This window comes from Hippocampus bargibanti, linkage group LG03, assembly GCF_051943395.1.
Source record: "Hippocampus bargibanti isolate YZ-2025 linkage group LG03, ASM5194339v1, whole genome shotgun sequence".
NCBI classification, from domain to species: Eukaryota; Metazoa; Chordata; class Actinopteri; order Syngnathiformes; family Syngnathidae; genus Hippocampus; species Hippocampus bargibanti.
In genome coordinates, this window is record NC_142736.1 from 17,360,200 (window position 1) to 17,379,540 (window position 19,341).

At 42.8% G+C, this 19,341-nt stretch overlaps 1 protein-coding gene across 1 annotated transcript in view; it reads right to left on the reverse strand.

Moving 5' to 3' along the window:
* Positions 1–18,913, reverse strand: part of pde8a (phosphodiesterase 8A) — an 82,731-nt gene extending 63,818 nt beyond the window's left edge. Inside the window, exon 1 of the mRNA XM_088992323.1 lies at positions 17,522–18,913. Coding sequence (XP_088848449.1) covers positions 17,522–17,674 — 153 coding nt within the window. The 5' untranslated portion in view covers positions 17,675–18,913. The remainder of the gene's footprint in view (positions 1–17,521) is intronic.
* Positions 18,914–19,341: the final 428 nt, after the last annotated feature.

Here is a 19,341-nt window from a genome sequence, read left to right on the forward strand (position 1 = left end):
TCAGAGCGAATCTTAAAACGTAAAATATAGCTATATGCGAGGGAATCTTTGTAAAATACGCTCTGTAGAAGTCATTTGAAGCGATTTTGATAATTATGGACACAACCTGTCCGGAGACATTGGTTGTAGTCTACCTATGGTTAATACCATTGATTGGACATGATTCGGAAAAGGCTATTATCACGACTTAGACTCAATAAAAGTGGACAAGTTCGAGTCACAAAATGTCCCCGTCCATGTCAAATTCTCATCCACAAGGGCAAAGTGCAAGTCAATGTCCAGATCACACCAAAAGTAAACCTTAAGATAGAAAAATATTATTTTCGCAAATACGAAATTAGAAAAATAATTATGCTTAACACTGTACTTTGATGGCATGGGACACTTTCCATTTTAAACAGTGTGTGCCTCTTTTTTGTGATTATACTGCAATTATCAAACACTGTTCTGTGTGGTGGTGTATGCTTCCGAAATTGTCCATCCATCTATCCATTCATTATCCAAACCGTCTTATCCTCACAAAGGTCACTGAAGATGCTTGATCCTATCCAAACCGTCACCGGGCAGTTGGTACATCCTGGACAAGTTGCCAGCCAATTGCTGGATATACAAAGACCATTCACACTTACAGTCACACCAAGGGAAAATTTGGAGTGCTCTATCAATTTACCACTTGTGTTTTTGGAATGTAGGAGGAAACTGAAGTACCCAGAGAAAACCCACGTAGGCACACAGGGAGAACATGCAAACTCGACATAGGAAGGAATTAAACCCTGCACCTTTGCACTGTGATGTGGATGTGCTAAGGAGTCAATCACTGTGCTACCCTCAGCAATTGCTTTCTTACCAAATTTTCAATTTCATGTTTTTTTTTTCTTTTTGAGGACATTGTTGCTGACAAGTTCTTGAAATATGGTAAAATCAAATTGTAAATTCCAACTGTTGGCTGACATGACTGCCTGTTTTGATTTTCATGATGATCCAAAAAACTAGCTGAAGTTTCTTTTAAAGGACAGCATTATTCCCCAGGAATAAAAACAGTTGAGGTGATAAAAATATTTTGCGACTCCAATGGCTAGTCAAGTGCGAGACAAAAAAAAGGTCTGTGAGTCTAAATTGCTTCGGACATCAGACTAGGCTGAAAGTTTACTTTCCAGTGGGACGCTGACCCTAAGCACACAGCCAAAACAATGAAGGTGTGGCTTCAGGATAACTATGTGAGTGGCCCGAGTGGCCCAGTTAGAGCCCGGACTTAAATGCGATTGAATAGCTCTAACAGGAGCGATCTGAAAATGGCTGTCCACAGACACTCCCCATCCAACCTGATGGAGCTTGAGAAGTAGTGTAAAGCGTAATGGGCAAAACTGTAGAAAGATTGTTTTGCCAAGCTTCTGGCATCATATTCAAACATACTTGAGGTTGCAATTACTGGCAAAGGTCTATCAACAAAGTCTTGAGCAAAGCCTGTGTAGTTTTTTTAATGTTTTGATTCATTTGCAAAAAAACATTTTACACTTAATAATAAATAATAATAATAGAAGGAAGACCCAAAACGTGTTGTGAGGGTTTGTTGGGAACGTCTGGCAGAATCCCCTGTCAGAAGGAGTTTCAACTCCCACCTCCGGCAGAACTATACACATGTCCCGGGGGAGGTGGGGGACATTGAGTCCGAATGGACCATGTTCCGTATCTCCCTTGCTGAGGCGGCAAATCAGAGTTGCGGCCGTAAGGTGGTTGGTGCCTGTCGTGGAGGCAATCCCCGTACTCGCTGGTGGACACCAGTAGTAAGGGATGCCGTGAAGCTGAAGAAGGAGTCCTACCGGGCTTATATAGCCTGTGGGACTCCTGAGACAGCTGACACGTATCGACTAGCCAAGCGGAATGCAGCCTCGGTGGTCGCCGAGGCAAAAACACGGGCATGGGAAGAGTTCGGTGAGGCCATGGAAGCCGACTTCCGGACCGCTTCGAGGAAATTCTGGTCCACCATCCGGCGTCTCGGGAGGGGAAAGCAGTGCACGACTAACACTGTGTACAGTGAGGGTGGGGCGCTGCTGACTTCGACTCGAGACGTCGTGAACCGGTGGGCAGAGTACTTCGAAGACCTCCTCAACTCCACCAACACGCCTTCCTTGGAGGAAGCAGTGTCTGGGGACTCCGAGGTGGGCCCTCCGATCCTTGTGGCTGAAGTCACCGAGGTGGTTAAAAAGCTCCTCGGTGGCAAGGCCCCGGGGGTGGATGAGATCCGACCGGAGTTCCTAAAGGCTCTGGATGTTGTGGGGCTGTCCTGGCTGACACGCCTCTGCAACATTGCGTGGTCATCGGGGAGAGTGCCTCTGGATTGGCAGACCGGGGTGGTGGTCCCCCTTTTTAAAAAAGGGGGGCCGGAGGGTGTGTTCCAACTACAGAGGGATCACACTTCTCAGCCTCCCTGGAAAGGTCTATTCAGGGGTCCTAGAGGGGCGGGTCCGTCGGAAAGTCGAGCCTCAGATTGAGGAGGAACAGTGTGGTTTTCGTCCCAGCCGCGGAACAGTGGACCAGCTCTACACCCTTAGCAGGGTCCTCGAGGGCGCATGGGAATTCGCCCAACCACTCTACATGTGTTTTGTAGCGTTTGACCGTGTCCCTCGTGGAGTTCTGTGGAGGGTACTTCGGGAGTATGGGGTACAGGAGCGGCTGGTTACGGGCCGTTCGGTCCCTATATGACCGATGTCAGAGTCTGGTTCGCATTGCCGGCAGTAAGTCGGAATCGTTTCCAGTGAGGGTTGGGCTCCGCCAAGGCTGCCCTTTGTCACCGATTCTGTTCATAACCTTTATGGACAGAATTTCTAGGCGCAGCCGAAGCGTTGAAGGTTTCCGTTTTGGTAGCCTCAGTATAGCATCTCTGCTTTTTGCAGATGATGTTGTACTGTTGGGGCCTTCAAGTGGAGCTCTCCAACTCTCGCTGGAGCGTTTCGCAGCCGAATGTGAAGCGGCTGGGATGAGAATCAGCACCTCCAAATCTGAGACAATGGTTCTCAGTCGGAAAAGGGTGGAGTGCCCTCTCCGGGTCGGGGAGGAGATTTTGCCTCAAGTGGAGGAGTTTAAGTATCTGGGTGTCTTGTTCACGAGTGAGGGTGAAAGGGATCGAGAGGTCGACAGGCGGATCGGTGCGGCGTCTGCCGTGATGCGGACTTTGTACCGATCTGTCGTGGTGAAGAAGGAGCTGAGGCAAAAAGCAAAGCTCTCAATCTACCGGTCGATCTACGTCCCAACCCTCATCTATGGTCACGAGCTATGGGTTGTGTCCGAAAGAACGAGATCCCGGATGCAAGCGGCCGAAATGAGCTTTCTCCGTCGGGTGTCCGGGCTCTCCCTTAGAGATAAGGTGAGAAGCTCGGTCATCCGGGAGGGGCTCAAAGTCGAGCCGCTTCTCCTCCACATCGAGAGGAGTCAGATGAGGTGGCTCGGGCATCTGATTAGGATGCCCCCGGGACGTCTCCCTCGTGAGGTGTTCCGGGCATGCCCCACTGGCAGGAGACCCCGGGGACGACCCAGAACACGCTGGAGAGACTATGTCTCCCAGCTGGCATGGGAACGCCTCGGGATCCGCCAGGACGAGCTGGAAGAAGTGGCTGGGGAGAGGGAAGTCTGGGCTTCCCTACTGAAGCTGCTGCCCCCGCGACCCGACCCCGGATAAGCGGCAGAGATGGATGGATGGATGGATGGATGAATAATAATAATAATACATTTAATTTACAAGTGCCTTTCTGAACACTCAAGGACACATCACAATTAAAAGGACAATACATAGAACAATACAACCATAGACCATGAATGCAATTTTAAACAGATGGGTTTTGAGGTGGAATTCGAAAGGTGGATTGGAATCAATATTACGGATGTTGGGTGGAAGTGAGTTCCAGAGTTTGGGAGCAGAGCGGCTGAAAGCTCTGCACCCCATCATGGTGAGATGGGCAGAGGGCACACAGAGGTGAAGAGAGGATGAGGATGTGAGGGAACGGAAATTTGAAGCAGATCAGACAGATAGGGGGAGGCAAGGTTATAGATGGCTTTAAATGTGAACAGAAGTATTCTGAATTCAATACAAAGTTTAACAGGGAGCCAGTGTAGCTGCTGGAGGACAGGGGTGATGTGGTAAAAGGAGGGGGTTTTAGTGATGATCCGGGCTTAGGAATTTTGGACTAGTTGTAGTTTATGGAGAAATTTTTAATTATTACGCATTATGGGTGCTGTGTGGAAAAATTTGAGGGGAAAACAAATTCCGTCCATCTTAAGGGTGAGGCTGAATAAAAAGTACAGAAAAAGCGAAAGGCTGTGACTACTTTCTGGATGCACTACAGATCCAGTGACTGGCATTCTTTTCTGCTTAGTGCCTATTTAAGTGGAGAAAGGCTGTAAAACTCAAGCAGGATCCTTTGGAGCTTTTCCACGGCAAATATGCCTCAGATCAACTGCCAATTTTATTAAGGAAATGTCCATTGGATTCATGACGAAAAACGAAATCTAAACGTGTGGAACTTTGAAAATAGTGCCAAGGAAAGTGTCATCCAAGATAAAGTGCTGCTTGGACAAAGCTTTCCTCTGTGATTTGGGGCTCCATCAAGGCATTCAGTCGTTACCTCAACTTTTGAGTGGTTTTTCACCAGAGCATTAAGAGATGAGCTTAATTCGATCGATGTCTGAATCTCAAGGTACAGTCGTGGTTATGCCAAATGTGAAGACGTTATCAGGGTTCACGACTATGGTGCTAGCTCAGGATCAAAATGCATAGACCTAAAGATTTACAATTCCAAAAAAATGAAGGGAAATTTAAGGTCATACATTAACTAATTGGAATTCAGACGGAAACTGGATGATGCAACAGGACAATGACCCAAAGGGAAGAAGTAAATCTATAATAATAGCTGAAAGAGAAGAAAACATTGCCTTATGGAGTGGACCAGTCTTGCCTAGCATTGATTGAAACACCGCATCGTGACATTTCCACGTTGTGCTAAGGTAAAAATTGAAAATGCCTTAAAACAGGGGTGCCCTTTAGGTCATTCATGATCGACCGGTAGATCCCAGATCAGGTCCAGACTTGATCACGATTGGTGTAGGGGAGGAAAAAAAACAACAACAACCATTTGTGTGTCTTTTGCGCGGCGACGGGTCGATCGCGGAAGGTTGGTTGATTGAAAAGTCGATCTTTGATCCAAAACCTTTGCCTTCAAATATCTATTTTGCTGGGAGTTGAATGAATATCAGATCAGCTTCTAGAGTCAATTTAAAGAGTTATCCAGATTTCACAGTTATTTTTTTACATTACTTTTTTTAATACATTCTTTGTATTTTCATGAGTCAATAAATATAAGAGATCATTGTCATCTTACTGGTATGCAGTCTCTCCTTACTTCATATGAAAACACTGCTGGGGGCGTGTAATTGGGTAAATAATACAAATCCAAAAGCGCCCCAGCAAGAGGATTGTATTAATGTGGTGGTTGCTGAAGCAATGTGTTACACAGGCTCCCCTCATGTCAAGACGCACTCAATCCACAAAAGGAGACACTGGCATACTGTCACGATACACAAATGATCAATCTCAGATGAATTGGGCTTTTGAAGCAACAGAAATGGTATGTTCTGTACGTGCTGTACTTTTCAAAACCACTCAAAAACTTTGAGGCAGCTTAGCTGTGCTCACATGACTTCCCTGTGCTATTTATTCGGTCCATTCAGATGAAACAAACAAAAGTCAAGTGTTTTGATGAACCATTAAATAGATGTGGTGTTACTAAGTGTTTAAGTTAATCTGTGCTGTATGTCATGCATATTAGCATATTTGACAATAAAGCTGTCTTTGACATTGACTAGACTTAAAGGACAACTGACATCACGTTTTGTTTCCTAACTGACATCAGAAAAACATTTTATAGCATCTAAAATACCCAAAATATGCAGTATGATATTTTTAGTCAAATGCAAAACACCAATAAAAATGACTTAAGTGTCTAAAAACTACTTCAATTTGAAACCGGAAGTGGCCAGTTTCAGAAGGCCCCACCCCCTTGTTCGTGGTGTCACACCAAGACGTCTAGCCTTGCTTGAGAATCAAAACAATGGCTTCAGATTTGGAGAATATGCTTTCTTGTTGCTCATCCAGTTATGAATATGATTCAAATAGTCCTGAAGAGGAAAGCATACATGCTTGCAATCGATTAAAGAATTTATTCCGTGCCATTTTGAGGTATCTGGGGGGAGGGTGTAGCACTCAAAAGAGGCAGAAGATGGGGACAAAGCACCGTGGAAACGGGCTGATTATTTCCTTCAAATTTTTGTCAGGGAATATCAAATAGAATATCGGTGCAACACACGACTCACCATCGCGTTATTTAGGTGTTTTCCTTCTAATTTCGCCATCAACACGGATCAACACGAAGTTTTCAGACCAAACAAAGTACCGCCAAATGCATTGACGTGATGAAAGGACTGCTACAATGTGTTCTTTCTCGGTCAGGGGCGTTCTTTCCGTGACGTGATGTGAGTCGTCACCAACTCAAAAACAAGACTTGCGAAATATTCAACGCCAGTCTTAAAACATAAAATATAGCTATATGGTGGAATCTTTGTAAAATACGCTCAGTAGAAGTCATTTGAAGCAATTTTACAAATTATGGACACAACTTGTCCGGAGGCGTCGGTTGTCCTTTAAGACAGCATACATTACTCTTCATTTCTACGAGAAAGAAAAACAAATGGCTGTGGTCGGCTGACAAACGTTCCAGGTGTAACTCGCCTCTCGGCCAATGTCAGCTGGATGAGAGACATGCCAAAGGTAGTTTTAATGACTAACTTTTATAAATAATATTTTGATGCAAAAAGTAAAACATATTTCAAATGTACATACATATTTTTGCAATTTGTCTTAGGCAATTTAGGCATTGCGTCATTCACAAACACTCAACTCAACTGCTCAGTCCTGTCTGTATGTAGCGGCACAATGCAGTACCACAATGAGGGCGCACACTTCCCTATTCTGACCTGCATGTGAAAAGTAAAACTTCATTCTCATAAATAAAAAAAAGAAAAAAAAGATTTTCTGCGATGTATCGGAGAGCAAGAGAACTGCAGTATGGCATTGGTTGTACGCTGTTTTTGTTGAGTTTATGGCATACTGGAAAAACAGTACAACACTATTTTCTTTCCTTGAACACATCAAAGTACCAGGAGGAAGTCTTCAATTACTATTCTGTTCACTTATTTATTATGGTTAAGCATCTTTGTTTAGATATTCTTTGACTGGCATACTCAACAGTTGACTGGCCCTCCCAACGTGAGGCATTATGATTCATTGGTGCAGTCTCTTAAAACTTAGGGCATCTCAGATGACAAGAATTCAATATGTATGAATGTGACATATTTCAAATTGTCTTTGATCGCACCTGGCTGCAATGTCAAACACACCTTGATTGCAAAGATGACACAACTGGTCATGATCTGGAATATAAAAAAAACATTAAGTCTTCCTGAAAGGTAATTCTCACAATATGAAAAAACATAACATTGAAATGAGCAGTATCTCACCACACAGTCGCCACATAGACCTTTGATGCATAAGGATTCCAAATCGAGCAAAACTATCACATGCTGAATTTATGACACAAGCCAATTATTTTCGAGGCGATGACTGGGGTCTTGTTAAAAGTTAGTCTCACTTGGGCTAACACGCCGTGTAGGGAAGAGACGTTCTGTCTCTCTTGGAAAGGCTAAAAAAGAAGACAACAAGGTGCCTGAATATACTAGAAATATTTTTCTGTTACTAGGGTCTGAACTCAAACCATATATTTCTGTTGAAATGAATGGAAATCCCACTAATCCGTTCAAGCCATCAAATAGAAACACTATGTTTGACACAAGTCCGAATTCGAGGCAATCACAATAACCATTCATATTGCTGTCGGGTAGGTCTACCACTTGATGTCATCATTAGTGTGCGCACGGTTGTTCTTCGCGAAGAATAAAAAAAATATGAATGTGAGTGGGCGGCCCTGCATAGGTGGCCAGCCAATCGCCTAGTGCCCGAAGGCGGCTGGGATAGGCTCCACCACCCCCTGCCACCCTAATGAGGAATAAGCGGAACAGATAATGGATGGATGGATGATTGTAAGTACTGCATTGCTGAAGAATTTCCGTTCAATACAATATATAGCTTTGTCTAAACGAGTAAGTTGTGTCTTCCGAAGGAACATTTGTCGGTGAGGTCCTTTGAACACTGTTATGTAACTTTATGTTGCCTAACGTACATACCTTAAATGCAAATTTCTCCATTGTGAGACAAATGAAAGTGCTCTTATCTCCTTATTTCATATATTAAATGTAGGAACATCCAATTTATATTTCCTGAAAACTATTGGTCTCAAGTTTTTTAAAGCAAAAATTTCAACACAAAAGTCCAAGAAATCCAACTTGGGTTACTTGTTAATGAAATGCATAATGTGGCCACCATTGGGCTACACGGCACCTTCCAAACAGTATTCTATTTCTTTCCAAACGTGAACAAGCACATCGGCATCAGTGGGTATCAGTGGTCCAAATCTTCATTTAATCCATTCTTATCAAACACTAAGACACAGTGGGGCTTCCCCGTTCCATTTAAGCACATTATCAGTAAATAACAATGAAATCAGTACAAACCATGTTTCATACAAAAGGTAAAAACATTGATTGTGAAACAACATTTGCCTGACAAAACCACAGTTCTTTGAGTTTACAGTCACTATATAGCACATGTATCCTAAAATATGGCTTGTATATCAAAAACCACATAAGATGGTTCCACATATCTCAAGGCACTATTGTATTATATTGCGCTACCACAATCAGCTTCAGTCTTAGTACATCATTAAGACACAATGTTATTAAAACCTGATGAAATAGAATTCAATTTCTTTATTCTCTGCGTCAACAGGTTGCTTTTGAGTACATCGGTCTCAGTGACAATGTCAGACGTCGCCGAGTGCCATAACCAAGCCAACTTGTTTCCTCAGACTCATTCAGTTGATGTGCCATGGATGATAAATGGCACGGCCAGTAGCCAGCTAGCCGACAGGAAGGGAGGATGGAGTCAAATTGTAGTTGACGATAATGTTTAAAATAAAACACAATGAGCCACTAGAGTCCTTCCTCAAGTAATAGTTTGACCTCATGGAAATGGTTCAGTAGAGAGGCAGAGATTTCACATTTCAGGCTGAATTTAGACTTTGTGGTTCGAGGGACCCAATTCCAGTTTTTCCCTCCCATGTAGCTCCCTTTGCATATGCATCATGGGAGTGGAAGAAGGAATGGGATACATACAGATCCCAATTAGGCCCGTCACTCTGCCAATGTGACAGCAGTGCACGGTTGGCTGAGATAGACCGGATGCATCCCTCCAAATGCACTGATCCTGTAAATCAGAGATAACCTCACGAAGAGACTGTGGCCTTAAGACCTGCTGCATAAAACCAGGCTAATATGAAATTATTGTTTATCAAGGCAAGCAAACTTGGGCGGTGCTTTTTCTGTATCAGTTTTGGATTGGAGGTGTGTGTTAAACACAGACTGGGACTTAATTTGATTAATTTAAACATAAAAAACATGATTAACCTCATAAAAGCGCTCCTCTTCAAGAGTTCTTTAACCACTGTTCTCGCATTAAGGTTAGAAATGGGAGACAATCGAGTAACATCATTTGGAATAAAAGGAAAAATAAATACTCATTTGCGTGTAAAATGCAGAACGCGTGCTTTGCTGCAAAGCTGTGTGTTACTCCCAAAATGTAGAAATTGAATACTTTCACGCAAAAAGGTTCATCCAAAGTAAAGAATATAAATCATCCATCCACCCATCCATTTTCAGAGACGCTTTATCCTCGCAATGTTCGTGGCGAGTGGTGAAGCCTATCCCTGTCGTCTTTGGGCAGTAGGCGGGGACACCCTGAACCAGTTGCCAGCCAATCGCAGGCGACACAAAGTTAAAGAACTATCCGTGCTCAGACTCTCGCTCAAGGACAATTAGGAGTGTTTAATCATTCTGCCATGCATGTTTTTGGAACATGGGAATAAACCCACGTACCCGGAGAAAACCCATGGGAACCAGTGGAGAACAGGAAAACTCCAAACAGGGAGGCCTGTAACCTCACGCTAACCACTAGGCCACTGGGCTGTCCATATCTCCGCATCTCCAAAATTAATTTGGTCATATGTTAAAACCGTCATGATGACATGAGTAGAATTTGTCGTAGCAGTAGTAAAATCAACTTTGTAAAACAAATAAATATCCAAATGGTCCCCTTCTGGCCCATTTTGTGGTTTTAATTACATTTAAAGGACAACCGACGTCACTTTTTTGTTTAACTGACATCAGAAAAACGTTTGATAGCATCTAAAATACCCAAAACACGCAGTGTGATATTTTTAGTCAAATGCAAAACACCAATAAATGTGACTTAAAGTGTCCAAAATCTGCAAAAAAATTGAGCTGCGAATTGGGCATTTTCAGAAAGTCCCACCCCCAGTTCGTGACGTCACGCCAAGACGTCTTGCATTGCTGGAGAATTAAAACAATGGCTTCAGATTCGGCGAATATGCTTTCTTGTTACACATCCAGCTATGAATATGATTCAAATAGTTCTGAAGAGGAAAGCATACATGTTTGCAATCGATTAAAGAATTTATTCCATGCCATTTTGAGGCAACATTGGGGCAACAATGGATCATCAGAAAAGAGGCACAAAATGGCGACCTCCAGTGGCCACCTCTGCTTCCACAGGCTTATAAATTCCATATATGGAGCTTGGACTCCCTCTTCTGGCGGCTTTTGGGTGCAACACGGTTCTCAGACCAAACGTACAGCAAAATACATTGACGTGATGGAAGGACCCTACAATGCGTCTTTTTTACGGTCAGGGGGCGGTTCTTTCATGACGTCACGTACGGACTCGTCACCAACTCAAAGACAAGACTTCATAAATATTCAGAGCGAGTCTTAAAACATAAAATATAGCTATATGCGGTGGAATCTTATTAAAATACGCTCAGTAGAAGTCATTTGAAGCCATTTTACAAATTATGGACACAACTTGTCCGGAGACGTCGGTTATCCTTTAAAAGAAACCTCGGCACCTGAGGAAAAAACAATCAACCAGAGCCAGAAGACTGATGAAGTGTCAGTCATTGAGGAACAAACTACAACATTAACCGGTTAATGGCCAGCTTCCATAGCTGCTGGTTGTACACCCCTGGGCAATAATAATAATAATAATAATAATAATAACATTTAGTCTTATAGTAACACTACCAAATACAGATGTCACTCGAGCAAAATCGCATAAATATAACATCGGCTTGTTGACAGGACTTGCGCTCGTTTAGTATTGCTTGTGCTGCTGCTCTGTTGAAGCTAAACAGTGTCCCCTGGGACTACTTATCACCACGACGCACTTTCATTATCACATGCCGTTATGAATGGCCATGTTTGTGAATCAGTGAGGGACACGGCTTTTGAGTTGGGGCCGTGGATTACTGAAGTGAGATCAAAATTAAATCTTGCATTTTTGAAACTGCAAACGACATCTTTAAGTGCAGGATTTAAATCAGTACATAGACCTCTTAAGTAAGTACACAATGCGAGTACTTTTGCCATGAGTAAGGGCAACCTGAAGGAAAAAGTCAAGGCTGGACAAATGGCGCCGTGTTTGGCCGAGGCTTGTATATGTCTATTTGGCTTTAGAAAATTCCCACTATCTCAGGACCTTGTACTTGAGCCTTATCATCCTCAGAACAGCCCAGATGGCACCATACCCTTGACAAAGACTCACGTCACGCTCCCAAAGCCCTATTGAATGTTTCTCACACTGCAGACGCCTGCACGCTGTCTCCTGGTCACCCAAGCAGCATTTGTTTGACTGTGTTTTCGCAAGAGGCTAAACTTCACTGTGGCTGTGACCAGCTGCGTGTGGTTGGAGAGGATAATTATCATCCTAACAGGGATGAATGTGTGCGCAATATTCACAATCACAAAACAACATTGAAAATGTTGCACTAAAACAACTGATTATTTTGCACTTGACAATATTTCCCGATTTGGATTTTTATGTTCAGGGAGCCTGATTTCCACAGGAGAGGTGCTCTACTGTGCCAAAAATCCTCGGAAACCATTTGAACTGTGAGTTATTTTAGCTTTGCCAAAATTACTTCCCTTGTCTCTTGACTAGAATACAACCAAGAAAGCACAAAAAACAGCTTTAGAGGCCTTATTTACTGAAACTCATTTATCCATCCAATAATTTTACAACAATCCGGCAAAGACACATTTGCTTTACACAATACATACAGTACTTCATGATTATAGTGTTATATTTTGCAAATTTCCACATTGTGGGACTAGTAAAGGCTTTCTGATTCTGAGTCTTAGGTAATTTCTCAAACATTTTACTTTTACTCATTAATATATGTTAACAGATGAGAACTTTTAGGATGATGATGTTTCTCAACACATTTGAGGTAAATGCTATTTTGCATTGGGTTAATGACAATGGCCAACAAGTGTTATATTACATCATCTTAATGGGTTTCATTTATTCCATTGCTTCTATATTTTAAGACCATCCCAAGCAAGATGAAATTAAATCCAGGGGTTAGAGGTAACAAAGTAGAAATACCTCACAAACATATTTGAGTACATTGTTCAGGTATCTGGACTTCATTTAAGAGATTCATACTTGTAATCCCTACATTTGAAAACACTTGAGGGATTCGTATTTGTAAGAAAACGGGGGGAAAGAGATCAGCAAATAGGTGAATCCATCAATATGGAAGTCAAAGTCAGCTTTATTGTCAAATATGCTAATATCCATGACATACAGCACAGATGAAATTAATATCCTCTCGGACCCAGCGTGCAAGGCACTATAATGTGGCTCAAAAGACAGACAATTGACAACAGACAATACATGTAATTTCTGACTGTAAAGTGAGGTAGTGTCATATGTAAAGTGACGTAGTGTAGTAATGCAAAAAAAGGTTAAAGTGAGGTCTTGCAGAAAAAAAAATGAGTTCAGGATGATAGTACAGTGTGTAGGGTGTACTCAGAGTTCGGTGAGTGTGGCAGTGGGAAGGGGCAGGGGGTCGCAGGACTCGGAGGGAGTTGAGTCTCCGTACTGCCTGGTGGCAGAAACTGTCCTTGAGCACACTGGTCTTGGCTCGGAGACTCCGCAGGCTCCGACCCAATGGCAGCAGGCTGAAGAGGCTGTTTTTGCCAGCGATCTTAATGGCTCTGCAGCTGAGGCGGGTGTTGTAAATGTCCTGAAGGGAGGGGGGGGCACCAATGATCTTCTCAGCTGTCCTCACGATGCGCTGCAGAGTCTTATGGCAGGACACGGTGCAGGTGCCATATCACACGGTGATACAGCTGGTCAGGATGCTCTCGATGGTACCGCGGTAGAAGGAGGTCGTGATGGGGGTCGGGGCTCCAACGCTTCTGAGCTTGCAGAGGAAGTACAGGCGCTGGTGGGATCTCTTGGCCAGTGATGCCATGTTGTGGCTCCAGGACAGGTCTTCGGAGATGTGCACTCCCAGGAACTTGGTGCTCTCTCACTCTCTCCATCCCCCACTCGATGTTTAGTGGGGGATGCTGGGGGTGCACTCTCCTGAAGTCCACAACAACCTCCTTCGTCTTCTCCACATTCAGACGGAGATTGTTGTCCTTGCACCACGTGGCCAGGCGGCAGACCTCGTCCCTGTAGGCTGTCTCCTCATCGTTGTTGATGAGGCCCACCACAGTTGTGTCATCCGCAAACTTTATGAAGAGGGTGGAACTGGATGTGATGGTGAACAGTCATGTGTGAGCAGAGTAAAGAGGAAGGGGCCCAGCACACACCACAGGGGGGGGGGGGGGCTGTGTCCAGCGTGATGGTGCTGGAGGTGTTGTTTCCAACTCTGACTGCCTGTGGTCTCCCCATCAGGAAGTCCAGCAGCCAGTTGCACAGGGAGGTGCTGATGCCCAGTTTACTCAGTTTGTCAGTGAGCTGTTGGGGGATGATGGTGTTGAATGCTGAGCTGAAGTCGCTGAACAGCATTCTGACGTAGGAGTCGCTGGTCTCCAGGTGGGTGAGTGCTGTGTGGAGAGCGGTAGAGATGGCATCATTGGTCGAGCGGTTGGGCCGATATGCAAACTGGAAAGGGTCGTGGTTGGAGGGGAGGGCAGCCTTGATGTGGGGGTTGAAATGCGATTAAGTAGGGCTCCTCTTTTATCAGTACGTATTTGCACATTTTCCGAAAATGCCTTCAAAAGCTTAAAATAAATGAACTGAATTTACTTCACAATTTCTTCAAATATTGTTTAAGACTTTGAAGGTAATATAACTGTTTAAAAATCATCTAAAAAGGGAAATAATGTGAAGAAATTCAAAAAGGGTGCAAATTTAATTTTCGTCTACAGCAAAATATTGATCAATCAACTAATTGTTTAAGCATTACTTGCTCCTGTCATCTGCTGGGATTTGGAACAGTGGCTGCTCATTAAAAAATACAAAATAAAACATTACAAATAAAGCAGCTCCCTGGGCATGAAAGTTGTGTGCTAGCATTTCAAAGGGGCTTTAAAAGAGTGACATACACAACATTTCCAGCACAGTCAATAGCGCTCATTGATCTATCGTGGCGGGAGAAACAAATCAAAAGTAGCAGCAACATATGACATCCATCAGATGCTTAGCAAAAATGTAACACAGAAAGTGCACTTATCTCCGCACGAACCGCCTGAACTCCCCCAATCGTTGCAAAGATCCAGAGAGGACGGCAAAAATGACACCTTATAGATTCTGGATTAACCATTTCCAGCTGAAGGAGATTTGTGTGCCATTAGTCTAACTCAATCAGGAGACTAATTCAATCAAAGGCACAGTGACGTGGGGGCATCTGTCACGCTGCCTTCTCACTACATCCTACGCAGACATCTAGCCACAAAATTCAGCTTGACATCACACACGCGCGCGCACACACACACACACACACACACACACACACACACACACACACACACACACACACACACACACACACACACACACACACACACTGCAAGATTGTTCTTAAACTCGATGTACAATACATAAATCATGACAGAAAAGGACATTTCTATGACCCAACCTTGTGAAATTTGTAACTATCCGTGCACTCATTCTGCCAGTTGTAGTTGTTCAAAGACAAAACGGAAACATATCTGTGGAAAAAGTGATGTTCAAATACCATTTCCCAAATAGCTCTAGGATAACACAAAATGTATATATTTTTTTCTTTCGCTGGTCCATTTCAATGACCAACGTACACATCATCACAATTGGAGGAAACTAACAAGCTAACTACACGTCAATTCTAACCTAAAATGTGTATATATATATACACACACACACACACACACACACACACACACACACACACACACACACACACACACACACACACACACACACACACACACACACACACACATATATATACAGTAAAGTCTCGTTATATCGATATCGGATATATCGATAGTCCCGGTTATATCGATACTATTTCTATGCACGCACGGAGAAAATTACATGCAAACAGGGTCGGATATATCGATAGTCCCGGTTATATCGATATTTTTTCGGACTCCCTTGAATATCGATATAACGAGACTTTACTGTATATATATATATATATACATACGTTTATATATATACATACATACACATATATACATATATATACACATACATATATATACATATATATACATATATACATACATATATATATACATATATACATACATATATATATACATACATATACATACATACATATATATATATATATATATATATATATACCCTGTTTGCATGTAATTTTCTCCGTGCGTGCATAGAAATAGTATCGATATAACCGGGACTATCGATATATCCGATATCGATATAACGAGACTTTACTGTATATCGATATATATATATATATATATATATATATATATATATATATATATATATATATATATATATATATATATATATATATATATATATATAGATTCATAGATATATCAGCATTAATTTGAACCCCTCTTACTTTTATCCCTGTTACTGCATTTGGCAATTTCATAACATTATGTTATGATTGAAGTAAAATATACAATATTTTAAGATGCCCGAGTATCTAACAGGGTGGCACCAAACACAGCAAAATATCGTATGAAAAAAAGTACCATATGAAGTTTATCATTGATGGAGGAGCTGGACCTACTACACGTTTTTCAAAAAAATATAATAAACTTTAAAATTGTGGGATTGACATTATCTTTACATTCGACAATGCATTTCAATCATCACAGAATGAGCGTTTGGCCTTAAATGGAATTGAAGACAGCTTTATATTAATATTCTTTTAACAACTCAACATTGATTCCCTTCATAAATTTGTGCCATCAGTCTTTCTCATCTGAGCCTTCTGCGCAGCAAACACACCAATGTGCATGTGTCAACTCTTACACAACATGCAAATTAGAATGAAATTGATCATCCCCTAGATGAGAAGCAAATCTCTTTTCGAAGCGTCCGAGTAGTACATCTCATTATGCCACTCTTACTGTAATTATAAATTGTCCATGAGACAAATGGAACTGTTGCATTTTGTGGTGATGCAACAAATTGTACACTTTCCAGGATGCTAGCATCAATCCTTTTTAGGGCATACTTGCTTTTGTTATTTGTCCATTGAAAAATACAAACTAAAAATTGCAGTGGCCATTTTTGAATTGTATGATGACCTAACAAAAGAAGTTTTGGTCTTCTGACGAGAAGCATTGAAAAGGTGAAGCAGAAGCTAAATATGTCATGCTTAAATTTTGACACAGATTTTAGCTCTTATTTGTAACACAGCCAGAGACGTTTAGCCTGGAAATGTAGTCAAGCCCAATTTCCTAACAGTGCAAAAATAAGTGAACCAAACATGCGAGTAGAGTGGACTGTAACCTTATGAACCTGCACCCAGACAGTGTCTAACCTGTAACTGTACAGAGTTCTTCTGATTTTTAAACTACACGACACGTTGCAGTTTCCTACAATGAATATACTTATTGAGAAGAAAACAGAATTGTCAGTTCGATAAAATTTCTTACCCAGTGAGCATAAGACAATGGAAGCGGAGTGAAGAGAACTCGGACAGCTGAGAGGAATTAGCAATAATCATGCTCAAATCAAAAAAAGTGTGCCCAAATAAATGTTCAATAGCAAGTTCAAGGAATATGTTAAGCCATTGTAAAAAGATAAACTAAATTCCATATTTTTGTTCCGATCACTCCCTTTTAAAAACTACAGAGCTAGATCAAATTTTAAGACAGAAAAGTTTAAGTGAATGAGTTGACTGATTTCAAATAAAGTGCAATCAAATGAAAGTGGCCTTTCAACCCCGGCCGGCCTTAGTCTGCATTTGACAAACAAACATTTGATAGAAAACGTGCCTGTGCGTTCCCTCACCTTGCAGCTCAGAGGTTTTAGGGGTAGTCCCGAGACAGGATTTCCTTGATGCTGAGTAGTGTTTGTCTGCTGGGGCGAGTGGGAATCCTCAGACTCTTTTCCACTATGGTAGACCACCCTATCAGAGATATGAATACTTGAAGCACAGCCCATGCTTCAACCCACTTTAGCCTTTTTTTTTCAGTCCTTTTTTGTGCAAGTGTCTTTTACTTTGAGGGCCACCTGGGTGTCATTTGCTCACTTGTCTTTTTTTAATGAAGCAAAATATCCATTCTGTCAGCTATAAATATTTGTCATCTGGGCCACAACAAAGCCAGTTCTCTAATTGATCTAAAAGGAGACATGAATAATCAATTTTCTCTCCTCCCACAGTGGTCTAGGAGACCATGAATCTGATTTCCTCTCTCGTTTCTCACATGAACCTAATTGGAGATCTTCAATCAAAGCAGCAAATGCTCCTTTGGTGGGTGGAAAGAAAAAAAAAGTTGGGTTAGAGTTCAGCTGGACTGCTGAGATCTCCCAAGGCTCTTCTTGTCACTGGTACCATATCTCCATTTTTCATGTTGTTTCTTTGTGCTCAACTTCAGTCATCAAGTAGGCCTGAGCACACAGTCTCACTCATACACGCACACAATCTCGCACACTCCAACACTCTCACACACGAGCGCAGCCTCGTGCAACAGTTTTATCCATTTCTGCTGTGCAATCATGCACTAGTGGTAGTCGTCCTTGTCCACCCTGATGCCATCCGATAATAATTTGAATGCAGAACAGATTGTGTGTCTTTTGGAACAATCTGCTGGCCCACTTCAGCTGAGGACAGCGAAGGTACACGTTGTCACCGTGCTTTGCTCCAAGCACGAGCCGACTGGCATCACCCTCCTCCTCATCAACAGGCTGGAATATTCACGCGGCGCGACATGCATGTGGACACGAGGATCAAAGCATTCCCGGTGGAACACAACGCAACTCCCCATGTATCAGCTCCAGAATTGGACAGCGGAGGACGCGGGCAGCCAACCGGCGTTCAGGCATCCGCTACTCGCTTCAGGATGAGCCCAACCCGGGAGCTGTGTGTCCGGACTCCTCGGTGTTCCCTCATTCCGGTGGTGGTGGCGTTGGTGGAAGGAAAAAAAGGAGGAGGTATGTCGAGGCTGTCAAATTGTAAAAATAACGAACGCACCGCCTTCTGGAGAATGCCCCCCCCCCACCCCCACCCCCCAAAAAGGCAGTATTTGAAGACAAGTTATCTCGGTGCGGGATGATTAAAGGTGGCGAGGGCGCGGGGACGAATGAGAATGAAGCCGCCGCAATATCTAGCTCGTGTTTTTTAGGCTTGTCTTTTCTCTGCCTTGCCTGGCGCTTGCCCTTCCATTTCTTCGTCGCTGCTTGACAGCGGCACATCCAATAAAAGCACCCGCAAGGATTGACCTACAGCCTTTACTGACGTTAATGCAAATGAGGTACGAACAGCTAATGGGCGCCGAGCTCCTGCAGCCGGTGGGTGGTCCTCCACGCGGCGTGGGAACTTTGAAAACACTCAGAACGCTCCATGCACTTTTTCCTTCTTGACCACACGCCTAAATGCGGGATAAAATAAACATTTTCTTCCTACACCTAACGCCATTTAAGTGTTTATTGTAATGCATTGTTTTCCTATTTCGATATGTTCGAGAAGATCCGTGTACTCTTTCTTTGCCTTCACTGGACAATGTAGTCCACTGGTGTCCAAATCAAGGCCCAGGGCCAAATCAGGCACGCCACATCATTTTATTCGGCCCGCAAAAGCAAAGCGAACTTGTGAAATTCCATGATGCTGA